Raw genomic sequence first — 16,362 nt, forward strand, 5'->3', positions numbered from 1 at the left:
CGCCACGCATACTTGCATTCATACTCGAGCATAGGTGTATCCGCCGACGCTGACCTTCAGGGACCACTTTCATTGGGGGAACACGACTGGTAGGTGTAGCAGTGTGCGACCAATCTGGTTTAACTTTATATTCAGGCTCCCTTGAGCCGGTGGAGTCGACGGACTCATGGTTACGCACCTGCGCGCTACGAGAGGTACTAGACCTGATAACGATTTTAGCAGCTTACACAGCAACCCCACACATTTTCCTACTCCCTGCTGACGAGAGGCAACTACCTCGAAACACGTGTCCAGGGATGGCACACGCCACGCATACTTGCATTCATACTCGAGCATAGGTGTATCCGCCGACGCTGACCTTCAGGGACCACTTTCATTGGGGGAACACGACTGGTAGGTGTAGCAGTGTGCGACCAATCTGGTTTAACTTTATATTCAGGCTCCCTTGAGCCGGTGGAGTCGACGGACTCATGGTTACGCACCTGCGCGCTACGAGAGGTACTAGACCTGATAACGATTTTAGCAGCTTACACAGCAACCCCACACATTTTCCTACTCCCTGCTGACGAGAGGCAACTACCTCGAAACACGTGTCCAGGGATGGCACACGCCACGCATACTTGCATTCATACTCGAGCATAGGTGTATCCGCCGACGCTGACCTTCAGGGACCACTTTCATTGGGGGAACACGACTGGTAGGTGTAGCAGTGTGCGACCAATCTGGTTTAACAAGGCTGCATAGTCCTATTTCCACTTCACACTGCTTTAATTTACTACAAGACAGACTCTGCCCCATCATTTTACTCTTTTAGGCTCCTGCTTTCTCGCTTTGTGAAAGTTTTTTTATCTTTCTTTTCCTCCGTCCTTATGCTTTATGTGTTGTTCCCTCTCTTGTTCACAGTAAGTATCTGATGCAGATAAATAAGTGCCCGTCTACAAAAATGAGTGCCGGGAACCTTCACCAGCAACCACCAGCTCAAATTAAGCACTGCTGTCTTTATAGACAGACATTCATCTCCAAAACAGAATAATTTCTGTCTGCTTGTTAGAATTTTCTGGAGAAGAAGGTGATTGGAAGTTCTTCTCCATCGTGACCAAGTTGAATTAAGGCTGCTCATCTAGCCAGATCTGAGGCATTTGTCTTGAGAATGAAGGGCTTGGAGGCAACCCGATTGTTGTAATATTGGAGCTCAAATTAAGTCTTTTTTAAGCCTTTCAAAAGTAAGGGTTGTGCTGTTATTTCACTGAAAGGCCTAGTTCTTTTCATCAGACCGAAAAGACAAGCTTAGAGAAATTCTTGATGAATTTTCAATAGTAATTTCCTAAGGCCTAAAAAGCTGAAGTAGGAGTGGGCTAATCCAGAACAGCTTGAATCTTCCAAATGTCCATGGCTATTCATTCAGATGAAAGAGCATAGCCCAAATAGTCTATGGACTCTTTTCTAAACAGATCGTTTTTAGGTCTCGCCTGAGCCAGCGCATGCATGCACTGTCTCGGCGAGACATTTAGTAACTGGGTATTCAAAGTGCTACCCAAAGGCTTTTTCCGGCCACCAGAGAGAGGTTACGCGCACATGCCATCTGACTTTCTATAATGGCTCATTAAGCCTTACAGCGCGTGAATCCCCTCCCCTACCCCCTCCCTTCTCCCACTGCCTCCTCCCACTCCCTCCTCGTCAACTTCTCTTATTACAAGCTTTCCGCTTGCGCGGCAACTGCTTGTTTAACTAAGATTTCAGAGGTATGAATACTAATTTATTTATCCACTAGTTGGCAGACCAATGTAAGCAATGCTCAAACGTAATTTTTTTGTCAACATGAGTTGCCAACAAAATCTGCATTTTCGTACCGTTTTTGCGCGTGGGAATAAGCTAGCATTATTGGCATGTATATATGCCAAGTGTAACGTGCCATTCCTTCACCTCTTGGCGCTTTGTAGTGTGATGTGTTCATTCTTGCACCTGTGCCTCTGTGCTTGTCGGTGATGTGGTGTCGGCGCTGTCTCCAGGTAGCTCTGAGGTGTTCACAGTAGTCAAGATTTCGCCGAGCGAAATCGGTTTCCTCGCTTGATGTCTTCTTTTCGCAGCGTAGGAATATTTTTATGTTCGCTGCGCATGTATTTTGCTGTAAAAATGTGTTTTTGAAATAAATACAATTTTAAAACATCTGCAGAAAAGAAAGAGACGTGAAGTGAAGGCATCTCGCCAGTAACACAGCATTTAATACTGTGACACATAAAAAAGGCTCAGGCACCAATGCCATGCACCCAGTGACTGAGGTCCGCCCCAGAGCTCACCCACCTACGGCGATCCTCAGTGAAATGTGTCAGGAATGAAGCCCTTGGGGATGAAGGCCATGTCTTTTACGGGCTCACTCCCAACATTAAAGTGCACTTCAAATTCTAAATCTATATATCATCTTCAACAGAACTCAAGCAACTCAATAATTCAGACAGACACAGAAACAAATATTCTGCTCTTTGGCACTAGGACATTTTTTTTTGTAATTTGTCTACTCTTTAATTTTACACAGATGACAAAGATTAAAAAAGATAGTGGGTAAAAATTGCCACATAAGAATAAATAAACCCTAAAACGTACTATTTTTGGAATAAAAACGTCTGTCAAAAGCAAAAAGCAAATAAGGACCTTTTAAAAAATTGCCACGGAATTCTGAAATAAGAAAAAAATACTAAAACGTACTATTTTTATAATAAAATCTTCTGTCAAAAGCAAAGAGCAAAAAAAAACCCAACATATTTTAGCTGGAAATTTTTGCAGGAAATTTCATCCATAGGTGAAGTTTGTCCCCTTCACTCAAGTTTGTCAACGGAATCATAATTTCACACAAGCATACGCTGACACAATCTGTGACATATGTATCATCAATGCTTATTTATGTAAGGCACAGCCTCTCTCCGACCGGCTCACCTGATTATTTCAAAGTACCAGGCTTTAGGCACACGTGGGATTTGTGTTTGCTTCTCATAAAAGCGTCAAACAAGTGCCCTTGTTGCCACTGGAACAACACCCGCTTATTCACACTATCCAAAGTTATTGCATAATGTTCTACATGAATATGTGGAAATCTGTCTGTACCCACGTACAGCATATAGCACTTATGCCCTCGGCGGATGAAATGCTTACCTTACACAATAGTGCAACAGATCACCACCATTTACTACACATTTCAACACTTGATTCATTTACTATTCTAACCACATCTAGAATGTTTGGTGTAAGAGCTGGAAATGGTGAGGTTGACAGTGGTGCTGCTGAAATTCTGGTAAGACATTTATTCAAGGTCGAGAGCTCGGTGGTCCATGTCCTGCAGCCTCTGTAGGTGCAGTCTGTTTTCACGTGGAACCATGAGCCTAAATAGGAACAGACCCTCCAAAAGGAAAGCTTTACTTTAGAAATAGTGATGGACCGGGCAAGCCAGGTGACCCCTAAGCAAGTTGACTCCCAGAAGCTTAAAAAATTGCATCCGTGATAGTTATTGAGAAGGCGTTTCTGATGTAGCCATGCAGCACAGTGGGTGATGTCCCTGCGCCCTTACTAAACTCTGCACTTCATTGTACAACAGTTAATGCAAGTGCCATCTTTAGGATTTTGGGGGCCATGGACAAGACATATTTTGAGGGACTCTGTGCAAGCTAATTTGAAATGTATTGCCCATTTCCTACTAATTTAAGCACACACAATGCCAAACAATGCAAAATTATATAATGGGGTCAGACAAAAACTCTTCTGAAATGTCTTGCGTGGGACCCCAAAGTCAGAGAGGGAGAGTTTGAACTAGAGAAATAGAGTAGACAGAGGTCAAACAGAGATAAAGTTCACTTTGCCAAGGAACCCCTTGGAAGTTGGGGGTCCTGGACATTTGCCCACTTTGCTAATGCTTGAAACGTCTCTGCTTAACACCTCAGTGAATCTGGTGAAATTGTGTTTATTTCTATGTGTAATGTGCCGGGTAAACTCTCGTGAGAACTGAGGGTATTACGTGGCGTTCTGTGAGGCAGTTGTCTATGTGTAAAATTATACCAAAGATTGCCCTTGGGTACAAAAGGCACACAGGCTGCCTGATCCATGTTTTGTCCGCACAGTTTCCATGTTGCCAGCTCAGCACAGGGCGCAATGGCACACATCCTGTGTCAAAGTTCCCATCAGATATTTTCTGCTCAAACCAGTCTCTTGCAAGAGAAAATCACCGCAAGAAATTTTATTAATTTTTCTAAATATGTAGAACCCAATAATCAGGATTTACCTGAGATTATTCTTGTGTAATACATATTTCGAACCTCACTTACAATCTTTCGACGCACAGTAAAGGGCAGCAAGCCTTCCTGCTGCGCTGCCATGCGTAAAAAACAAGCATTGGCATAGCCAATAGGTCTCGCTTTTGGGACCTTATAAGTATTTAGTTATGTAGCACAATATCCTTGATGTAACAACATCAACTGTTGCATGGCTAAACACTTATAATGTACAAGGTTTAGCCATGCAACAGCTGATGTTGTCGTTCTACAAACAAAGTCTGGTCTTCCAGAACTTGTTCTTGTTATAGCGAATCCAATTTGACTCAAAAGCATGTTCCAATGGGCAGGGCAGCACATTGCTAGTTTGCCTACATTCGCTTTCTTTTACAGGTCTCTTCAGTGGATAAATCAAACAGTAGTCAGCTTCACGATTTGATCAGCGTGTGCATTTCAAATGGAAGTGTGAGTAGCCTGTATTCTCTCTGCATTGATAGGTCATGTGAAATGGAAAAAAATGGTGGGAAGGGGTTAAAAAATAACTGACTATAGCTGATACGTTACCAAAGCTTGTACACAGCACGCATACCACCTTCCCCTGAATTCTTTTCTGAAACGCTTTCATCCAATAATCAAGCCACAGTAAAACATAGTGTGCACGTTTCGGAACACCAATATCTCTAACGCTCACAAATGCAAGACCGACTGCATTGCAAATGCTTGTTGGGTTTGGCCAGCAATTTGTTTTCTCTCAGATGATGCAGGACTTTTTTGACATGAGATGGGTAATCTGCTAGGTCTTTAGAAAAAATAAAGAGGTCATCTTAGTAGACAACCATTGTCTGGAGGGTTACATCTGAGAAGATAGTGTTCATAAAATGCAGGAAAATTGCAGGGTTGTTACAGAGACCGAATGGCATCACCCAAATGTCAAAGTCGCCACATGCAGTTGCAGCCTGTCTGTACGGGTGGAGTGGCCACACCACCACCTTTTTATCTCAACAAGAAAAGTGTCTGTCAGGCTGAACATAGGTCAGCCTGACAGACACTCTTCTTGTTCAAGTGAGGCAGCCAGGAGCTAGACATGTGCTAAATGCGCAGGCACCTGGCTCCCTGAGCTGAACTCTGCCACGCTGAGGATGCTCATTTCCAAAAACTAGTGATTGGAGAGTGTAAGCTTTTAGTTGTCCTATGTTGTTTTTAACGACTTGTCAGACAGACGTTGCAAAAAAGCTTTAACACGTGTAATAATCCAAGGACGTTGCTTCAAATGCGTCCGTTTTTTATATATTAAGGCCAGCTCCGGAGTAAATCTTCCTGGCGTGCTGCCTCTGTTGGTGTGAAATTTCTTTCTTCAGTCAAACTTCAGCGTTGCGCTCACATAGCACACGTGTTGAAGCTTTTTTGCAATGTCTGCCTGACAAGTCATTAAAAACAACATAGGACAACCAAAAGCTTACACTCTCCAATCACTAGTTTTTGGACAGGAGCAGTGGATTCTTTCACATTATGTAAGAGCTATTTTGGTCCTGAAAAGAAGTGGGTTCGAAACGAGTCGACCTTGCGTTATTTTGCCAAACAAACTTGTGTTTAATTGTTTTGCTTTTGTGCACTGCAAATTTGATGTAAGTTTAAAGGGCTGTGTATTTTGTGTAGGATGTGTAGGAGTGCACTTGAAGGACTATTGTCTAATCTTTTTGTATTGTTTGGTTGATACCCCTGGTAGTTCGAAATATCAAATAGGTTTAGTTAACCAGGAAGAGGTTGTGGTGTATGGCTGGAGTTGTGTGTGGGTTATAAGTGTATACGAATGGGGACTGTGAGTTGTATGAATGAGATGATAAGAAGAGAGTGTGGTGAGTTTGTATTAAAAATGGTCTGAATATTTGTGTACAAAGAGTGTGTTTTATTGTTATTTTTCTATAAAGTTTTGATGTGAATTTAAAAGAAGCTTCCCTGAGATAAAAAGATAAAAGAATTTTGAAATAAATTAGAAAAAATTAAACTGGGAAATAAGGTTGTCATAGACTTCATTTCTATGCACCACTGAAGTGTTGTTTGATGGAATATCAGTACTGGCAATTTTTGTTGTTCTGTTTATTAGAGGCTCAGCCTTACTGATTCGAGCCAAGACCCGTTGTTGTTCTTTGCTAAAATTACCAGCCACCACTGCCCAAATAGTGTTCTGAAGGCTGTTTCCACTCATCCCCTGATCTTACCAGATCAGGTGATAGGCTCCTCTCAAATCCAACTTTATGAACACTTTAATCATTTGGCCAGCCTCCACAGTATCAGAAATGAGGGGCAAGGGATAATGGTTCATGACAGTCTAAATTCGAACCTCTAGACCTGTTGTCAATGCAATGCTAAAGTTCAGAAGTACCCTTCTTTTGATACAAAAAAAGTGGCTCCAGTGAGGGATTTAAATGGAGTTATCAGAATATTCTCTAAGTTAGCGTCAAGATACTCCCTTTGAGATTGTCTTTCCTTAGGAGACAAGGATAAGACATGCCCATAAGAAATTATAGCCTCAAGAAGGAGTTCAATGGCACAGTTAAAGCAGTGATGAGGAGGTAACACCTTGGTGGTGGACCCTTGCAACACATCACGGTATTCATGGCAGATGTCAGGGATTTCAGACAGTTGGGCAACAATCTGGGAGGAACTGTTATGAAGAAGTTCAGAACTTCGAGTAGAAGAAAGGTGATCAGCTGAGCTGTACAATGGAATACACAAAACTCTGTTTCCAAGAAAAAGGATTTTGCAGACCAATTTGTATAAAGATTATGTCTAGCAGGCCACTAGATACCTAAAATAACAGGATAGCAAGGAGAAGAAATTAAGTCAAAGGCGAGTTTCTCCTAATGGGCAGCAATCTGGAGTGGCAAGGTTAGAGCTGACTAGGTTCAACAGCTTCTACTGCAACTGGAACTTCTTTTTTTTAAGAATGAAATCTGATGGTCTGAAGCCTATTGGACATTCATATAGACATTGGATACTTCACAGTCTACAAGAATGGGCATTAAAAGCTGTTGAGGCAAAATAAGTAGTTCCCCTAGCAGCAGGACGAAAATAGAAGATTTCAGAGGAAAGGTAGAGGTGTTTGATTGCTAGCCACCTCTATTCCCTGTACTGGAGCAAGCTTCTTTCTAGTTCCCTTCTACTTCGGAAGACAAATAGGGTGTATAGGGCAAGAATAAAAAAGATAACCTTTATAAAGCCCTTGTTTATGCCTTCTTAATCTTTTTTCATCAATCAGAGGACCTCTTGTAATACCCACTTGCATGGATTCATCTTAAGAATCAGAGGCCTTGGATATGTTTTGAATGCAGGTCTTGAAGGGGGTTTAGACTGTAATTGTTTACGACATTCAAGTTGTAATTCTTCAAGACGATTGTCGATCTGGATGGACAGCTGAGTAAAGTCTTGTAAGGATGCTGGCCTAACAACTCTTGCAAGTTCATCCTTTCACTCATCCGTCAACCCATTTTGAAACATGGTGAAATGAGCTGTCAGGCCAGTCGATCTCCCTAGCTAAGTACTTGAATTTGAAGATAAAGGTATCCAGGTCTGAGGAACCTTGGATGAGTTTCAAAATCTCCTCCAATTTAAGACCTTTATGGACAAACATCTTCTTGAATTCTGTAAGGAAGGCAAGGAAATTATCCAAAAGTGGACTGGCACCTGAAACTAAAGGAATGGCCCTCACCACAGCATTTCCAGTGATGTTACTGGCTATAAAGCCCATCTTGGATCTATCAGTGGCATAAATGTGAGACTTTAAGGTGAAATGTGCCTGGCATGTGTACCGAAAGGCATTTTGTTTACCGGGGCTCCCATCAAACTTTAGTTCCACAATGCCAGCCAGAAGAGGATCTAACAAATCTTGCTGTAATAAAGCAGGAGAATGATGAAGCAAGGTGGTTTCTGTAATCAGACTTTGGACTTGGACAGTCAAGTTGTTGACTGCTGATAATAGTTCTTGGACCTGATCTATCTTCATATTGCATTGGCATCGCAACCTGTCAAGAGCAGGTCCTCTTGGCACCGGTTGTAGGGTCTTCTTCATGTGCAGGAATAGCCTGAGATATGTGAAACAATGCCAGACACCCGAATGAAACTGGAAGTCTAGAATTGCTCCAGATGATTATATTCAGTGGGAAGGGAACACTGGAAACCAGAAAAAGCATCCTGCTGTCCAGGTCAAACAGCAAGGTGAAGAGCAAAAAAGGGTAACAAGGAAGGAAGTGGAGAAGCGCAAATGTGAAACTCAAATGGACTTTATTTTTAAAGTGCCAAACAGGACATGATGTAATCCAGAATAGTTCGACCACCTTGGATTGGGATGAAGAATATTTCAAAACATACAAAATAATGCTTTATATAATGAGTCTAACTCCAGGGTTCACATAATTATATTGAGAAGCAAAAATGCACTTATAACAAGAATGTTGTAGAATGTGTAAGTTCCTTTGCATGCAGTGTTAGTAGAAGAAGGCTTGCATGAGGAAAGATAGTCACCCCATAATTCCCTGTGTGAGCTCAGAAGAAGCAGACGCACATTGGGAACTCAATACAGGTCCTGGTAATGACACCACCACATGGGCTGGCAGTGATACGGGTGGGAGTTCATTACAAGAGAACTGAAATTGTTCTGAATGTTACCACACATTGTGAACTACAGTCCTTTATAAGTGTTAAACTGCAGAAAATATGTTTTCAAGATCAGTTTTCTTCTGCATATAGACATGTTTTCACAGCATAGCTTTCATAGGAATAACGAAGAGGGCCAGGATTAAAAGACGATTGGGTGGAGGTGACTATTATGACCATGTACTATAAAGAAAAAACTACATTTCTACCTCAATTTTCTATATGGTCACACATTGGTAAACGTAGAATGACAGACCAATCTTCCTGAACTTTAATGCTCCATTTCAGTTTGCCTTAAAAATAGCAGACAATATTCTATGTAACTTCTATGAGTGCACTTTAGTAGCCGTAGTATGCCAGGTGAATCTACATGTATTTTAATGTCCTCTTCTACTATGTTTATTTTAGCTTGGTGAGCTGATTTTAATAATGTTGATTATCTATTTTTATCGGTCAGATTATGCAGTTGTATTTTGTACAAAATTTAAATTCTACCCAATAAAGTTATATGGTCACGGACCTCCTCAGTGACCTCCAATATCTTTATAATGTACACTGGGGTTACTTTCATCTATATATAATACATGGTATTCTGTAACTCCTATATAAATCAAAAGACACAGAATTGATGGACGGAATGCAGAACAAATCAAAACATTCACCCCCAGTCAAGAGATCTGGGTTAAATCCATCATTCTCTTGCTCACCATGCCACCCCAGTTTAGACCTGGCTATATGCAAATCAGTCTTGACCCTGTGCCTCATGGGAACAGTCCAGCCCGAACTGCCAAGCCAGGTCCTCCCTGGACCGGAAACAAGCATCCTAGGACTGGTTTCGGGGTTTCACCCCTCTTCAGTCAGGATAGCTTGATTCCAGTGGCACAGTGAGCCCAGGACTCACGTCTGACTGGCCTGGCAGTTCGGGCTGGACTGTTCCCATTAGGCAGCAGGGTCAAGACTGATTTGCATATGGCTGGGTCCAAACTGGAATGGCATGGTGAGCAAAAAAACGATGGATTTAGGCCCATATCTCTGTACTGGGGTGAATGTATGACATTGTTCTGCATTCTGTCCATCAATAGTTCTTTTTGCATTTGTCACCCCGAGTGGGACGGGTATGCTCAGACGTGAGTCCCGTGCTCTCCATTCCACTGAAATCAAGCTATGCTGGCTGAAGAGGGGTGAAACCGCGAAACCGGTCCTAAGATGCTTGTTTCCAGTCCAGGGAGGACATGGCCTGGCAGTTCAGGCTGGACTGTTCCCATTGGCCACAGGGTCAAGACTGATTTGCATATGGCTAGGTCCAAACTGGAATGGCATGGTGAGCAAAAAAACGATGGATTTAGGCCCAGATCTCTGTACTGGGGTGAATGTATGACATTGTTCTGCATTCTGTCCATCAACAGTTCTTTTTACATTTGTCACCCCGAGTGGTACGGGTATGCTCAGACGTGAGTCCCGTGCTCTCCATGCCACTGGAATCAAGCTATCCTGGCTGAAGAGGGGTGAAACCCCGAAACCGGTCCTAGGATGCTTGTTTCCAGTCCAGGGAGGACCTGGCCTGGCAGTTCGGGCTGGACTGTTCCCATTGGGCACAGGGTCAAGACTGATTTGCATATGGCTGGGTCCAAACTGGAACAGCATGGTGAGCAAAAAAACAATGGATTTAGGCCCAGATCTCTGTACTGTGGTGAATGTATGACATTGTTCTGCATTCTGTCCATCAATAGTTCTTTTTGCACTCCTATATAAATGCCAGTATCTAATTTCTTTATAATTGGCGACTTGTGACACACCCAGGCGCGGATTATAAAGAAAAGACATCAGAACTCAACTATTATAAGTTATTACAGTCAAGTTATAATGTCACAATGCCTGCTGCCAGAGCCGAGGGGGAAGGCAGGTCAGTTCAAGGGCATAAGTGAAGCAGCTGTTTAAAGAAAGAAAGAAAACGGAACATAGCTTTTCTTTCTTCCGCTCTATATTTTAGCTTACAATGACAAGCAGAGAAAACATGTTTATTTTTTGCACTCCTTAGATAGTTAGAGAAAAGCTAGAATCTTTCTGCATGTTTTTACACATTCTGAGCTAGTGCAGCTTTTTTATTTTGATAGAAAACTTTCTTCTATTGAACTGTTTCTAAAACTGTTTGCAACAGATAACTAACAAGTTTTTGAAGTGTTAAATTTTGCATTAGAGGTTTTATTTTTATTCTTAAAGTTTGCAAAAATGCTCGCTCTTTTATATGAAAGAGCTACGCACCAAGGTTTTAAGTGGTGTGTGGGAAAGGTGATGGTGTGACCATGTATGATGTGGGATAAAGTACCCACTGGCAAACATGATAAGGATATTGCAAGTCACCTCTGAGTTCCATAACATCAAAAAGGAACTCACCCTTCGGCCACATTCCTGAATATGGTTATGGAACTCCTCAGTGAATTGCATTATCCTTATAATGTACGGCATGGGGTTCTGTATCACTTATATTATCACATGTAATGGTAGAAACATAACTCAAAAGAAAATGAAAATCGCTTCAAGCCCACTGAAAGTGTGTACAATCACTTGCCCTATGCACAATGATTTGTGCATGAGGCCCAGCTTTGCTTACCTTTGATGAGTAGATGGTGTACGGGTTTACAGATGAAGCAAGCAGATAAACAAAGAACTTCTCTGGAATATCAGCGACAGCAGGAATCTTGTACTGATCCGGCCCTCGAGTATACAGGGATCCCTCTGGGGAGTATTTCAGCTCTTCTAAGGTGTACAGTCCCACTCCTTGCATGAAGGCACCCTCAATCTTCAGGGAGAGGAAAAGCAGCAGTAAGTGTTAACATTCTGTCAACCCTGGGTTGATACCTACAAAGTCATCAAGTCCTGTATTCTCCAGCCTGTCTTCACTCAGGGTAATCACGGGCAGATGGAGGTTCTCACAGTGATGGTGGGAAGTATGTATAATCCAAATCATGCCTGAAGATACCTTGAATAGACGTAATCTGCCCTACAGAAGCACCCAGATACAGACTGGGGATTTCCTTGCCCTAAATGTAACTAGGGTTTGCCACAATATAATGTACTCACTGTCTTATGCAGAGACATTTTAGGACATTGGCAAAGTGGGCAATCCTCCAAGGCTCTCACCGCCCAGTGGGCCCCTGAGAAAGATAACATGTTATATATCTTACTTCTGTTTATTTCTCTATCTCAACCTTTAATATATAATACAAAATTGTTTGGCCTGATGGGGCTTGCATTAGCAGAAAATATGTAATCAAAATGAAAGTTGTTCGAACAGGACCCCACAAAATATTTCTAGCCCAGCCCCACAAAATCCTTAAGATGACACTTCTTATGTATGATTGTGCATTCTAATATAGATAAAGAGTGTCATAGCCATACTGGATTTTCATGAGAAACATTTACAGTGAATCTTTAGGAAACTCATTTATGTAGTCTATTGTACTCTAAAAATCTGGCATGAACACAACTCTCCTGGACCTAAGTTAGACACCCCATATGAAAAGCAGTACAAACAGGAGATTTATTCAGAATAATAATTGTCAAATCAGCACGCACAACATACCTGCCCCACATCCACACCTGGGTTTATGCTGGCACCAATATCCATCACAATGTCCGACCTGATGATCTGTTGTTAAAAAAAAGTAAACAAATGACACAGTTTTATGGGAGGTGATCTGTGGTAGAAGGGAGTATGTGGCTAGTGAGCCCATGTCATTAACGTGTCTCTTTACAATATATTCTTATAAAGAAAACATAAGCTGGCAAATAATTACAGACATAATTTCTTATTTCAAAGTGCTATGTGTAAGTTGTGTAAGTAAGCTTGTTTCCAAGTGCAACATACAACTTGGACATCACTTGCCACAATCAGAGCAATGACGCTCAGATGCGCGCTATGAGCAGAGACTTAGAGTTAGATGCATTTATCTTTAATTCTGCAAAATTGCGCCGTTAACAAAGATTGCCAGCAGTCTTGCTCCTGGTATTCATCACCTCCTTTCTCAACTTTTATTCATAATGGTTGCATGCTACTGGTCCAAACAATCGACCACCAAAAAGAGATGCACATTGAACATGGACAATGAAATAATTTTCTGTAGAAAGTCAATGTTTGGGGTAGTTATTTAGTGCAACCACTAGGCGGCATCCTAATGTCTTATTTTGCCCTGTGGAAGGCTGCTTTGATACTGAATCATGTTCTTTAAAGCATTGTCGTGATAAGGGTTTGCATTTACAAAATATTCTGGGAATATTGTTGGTAGGTGCACAGGGCCATTGAAGAGTAAACAGGACTTCAGAGTACAGAACCTATTTGGCAATTAATGGCAAATTAAAGGCAAGACACATTAACGGGACTTGTAGAGGAGAAAAAACTCAAATTTATCCTTGGGGTTTGTTGAGTGTCTAGCAGTGAACCAAAGACTGGATCCGTGCCAAGGACCTCAGGAGGCAGTGAACCAGAGATGGACTGCCCATTATCAGAGGCTTATGGGATGACAGACAAGGGATGACAGAGGGGCCCATGCCCTAGAACAAAAGAGGCTTCTGTCATGGCATGTGTACCCAGGGACTGTAGTAAGGAATATCGATGGTACAGAATATCATTAGAACAATATCGAGGAACAAACTATCTCAAGGTAAATGCACAGAGGGTGGTACTTATTTTGAAAATATGATCTATAAATATATATCTGACAGTATATATATATATATATATCTGGCATACGTATTTCTATATGTATATATCTATCTACATATGTAGCTTGCATATATATCAGGATATAGCATAAATATATATACACATATATATCTGGCATTGATATAAATATACATGTGTGTGTGCATATATATATATATATATATTATCTACTGGCGGTCGCCAGTAGATAGTTATAGTTAGGACCGTGTTTCCATAGGAAATCTGAAAATTCTATTTTGAATAACTTTGGTGCCGGTTGACGAATCCTCGCGAATTTTTCAAAATAGGTGGGGCGCTCCGCTCCGCTCCTACCCTGAAAGTCTCGGGGTGATTCGTCAAGCGGGGGCCGAGAAAAAAGGGGGGTCCCAAAACGCGTTTTCCCCATGCATTTTTCCATAGGGACCTTTAGTCCAAGGTACAGCCCGAACGGCTGAACAGAATTACTTGAAATTTGGCAGAGATGTAGTCCTCAGGTCAGGGATGTGCCTTTTGAATATCTGGACTCAATCTGTTCAGTAGTTCCTGAGAAAATTTCAGTTAAAAGTACATATATATCTATAAGCACGCACCGTGCGCACACGGTGAAAAACCTGAAAAAAAAAATATTAATAAATACATAACGTAGCATTTAAAAAACTGTACAAATTCACTTAAAAAACCATAGGTTTCACACACGTTATAGTTAGGAATTAGCATTTAAAAAACCTAGCAAATTCACTTAAAAAACCATAGGTTTCACACATGTTATAGTTAGCTGGACATTTCCCTCGTAAAAAATCAATGAAATTCCCCCGTTATAGTTAGTGCAGGCAACTATAACTCACGCGACCGCAATCCTCTGCTGAGGACGTCAGATATTACATCACTCTATTTAGACACCTATTTACCCATGTCTTCTTCCATTAATCTTTAGCTATACATATATTACAAATATTTATTTGTCAGAAAGACACATATGTAATCAGTGATGTAATATCTGACGTCATCAGCAGAGGATTGCGGTCGCGTGAGTAATAGTTGCCTGCACTAACTATAACGGGGGAATTTCATTGGTTTTTTACGAGGGAAATGTCCAGCTAACTATAACATGTGTGAAACCTATGGTTTTTTAAGTGAATATATATATATATACATATATATATCACCAAGCACTCTTCCATTCCGCGCTTCTTCCACCAGCCACGGCAAAAAGAGCACGGACCACGATTCTTCAAATACCGATAAGTTTTATTGTCCTGTCGGTTACATCGACAACACAGCAGCCATTACGCGTTTCATCCCTGCATGGGGACTTGATCACATGACGCTGAACCACCAATAATGTTACACTTTTAAAGGGGTTGGGCACTGTTTGTTCAACAACTCTTTTTTTATACATAAAGCTTTTGTTTCAACATGTTTTTTTTTCTTTATCTTTCGAATTGTCCTTTCACTGTTTACTTAATCTATCAATGTAGACATCTTTAGGTCTCATTTAATCAGATACAAAATATCGAAACAGAACCCCCACTAAGGCAATACAATCATTCATGTAGATAGTGGATAACTTAATAGCGCCCCAATTATCATGAAACATTACATCTGTAATAATCCCTGGTTGTAGTTTCACCGTAAGCTTTAACCTCCACATTTTTTTACATGAATTATTGCCTCATAAATGAGTATGTTAATCCATACTGGGCAAAGTTCAAATAAACAGATAGTATTACATGACTCCAAATAAATATATAAATATATAAATAGATCAATCCATACATTTATAAATACATACATGGTATCTAAATACACCAGATAAAACCATATATAAATATATAAATACAGGAAAAATCATATATATATATAAAATCACATATATATAAAAAATCCATGTAAAAGCTTGGTAATAATACCAGATTTCAATAAATATAACCATAAAAACAGTCTTTAATACCAAATTGTAATAAAATCACTGTTTAGTATGTATTAATAAAATCCAAGGTCGCCCACCCATCTGCCACACACAGGGAATAATAGGATAAATCCTTTATTTGGGTATAGTGCAATCATTTATTATTATGGATTCATTCTATGAGTATATTGAGATAGTCCTACTCTGTTTTAATGTTTGCCCCTAAAACGATTGGTTCGTTACCTAATTACTTTATGGTTGGAACCAAAGCTCCCTCCGTTAATTAGTTGGAATTGGCATACTGGGATCAAAGGGTTCACTGGGGTTCCGCATCCTGAAAGGAAAAGCAAAGAAAAGAAAAATCGGGTTGCCTCCTGGAAGATGTTCCCGGGCAAGCCTAGCCCAAAACATATTTATAGTTTGTTTAGTTTTTATTTATTTTTATATTAATTGATATCTATATAAATCTAGATGTAGAGATGTGCAAAATGTGCTTCAATTTAAAACTACTAGAAAAAAAGTGATAAGTGCTGGTAAAAAAAGAGAGAATATATATATATAAAAAAATATAAATATATCTATATATATATGTATGTAAAAGGAAGCTAGTCTAGATGTCATAGTAGCCCAATAGTTACTATAATATCAGCCGATATATAAATAAATAGTAAAGTACTGCTGGAGCTTAAAATTAGTGCAAGCAATTATTTGATATTGATCTGATTTCATATCGGAGATTGGAACAGGATTACAGCAAGGAAAAAATATGAATATATGTATATCTTGTAAATTGGTACCATCACATTAACGTGACCCTTACAGACTGGCGTGAAGCTCCTCCG

The 16,362-nt window shown here is 40.6% G+C and overlaps 1 protein-coding gene across 2 annotated transcripts in view; it reads right to left on the reverse strand.

Annotated features, from left to right (window-relative positions):
* The window catches only part of AOX1 (aldehyde oxidase 1), a 542,538-nt gene that overhangs the window by 26,174 nt on the left and 500,002 nt on the right, over nucleotides 1-16,362 (reverse strand). For both annotated transcript variants that reach the window (XM_085649034.1, XM_085649035.1), the window contains exons 32-33: nucleotides 12,493-12,558; nucleotides 11,521-11,709 (exon numbers count right to left, since the gene is read on the reverse strand). In XM_085649034.1, coding sequence (XP_085505160.1) covers nucleotides 11,521-11,709; nucleotides 12,493-12,558 — 255 coding nt within the window. The remainder of the gene's footprint in view (nucleotides 1-11,520; nucleotides 11,710-12,492; nucleotides 12,559-16,362) is intronic.

This window comes from Triturus cristatus, chromosome 3_2 (genome assembly GCF_964204655.1).
Source record: "Triturus cristatus chromosome 3_2, aTriCri1.1, whole genome shotgun sequence".
In the NCBI taxonomy this organism is placed as follows: domain Eukaryota; kingdom Metazoa; phylum Chordata; class Amphibia; order Caudata; family Salamandridae; genus Triturus; species Triturus cristatus.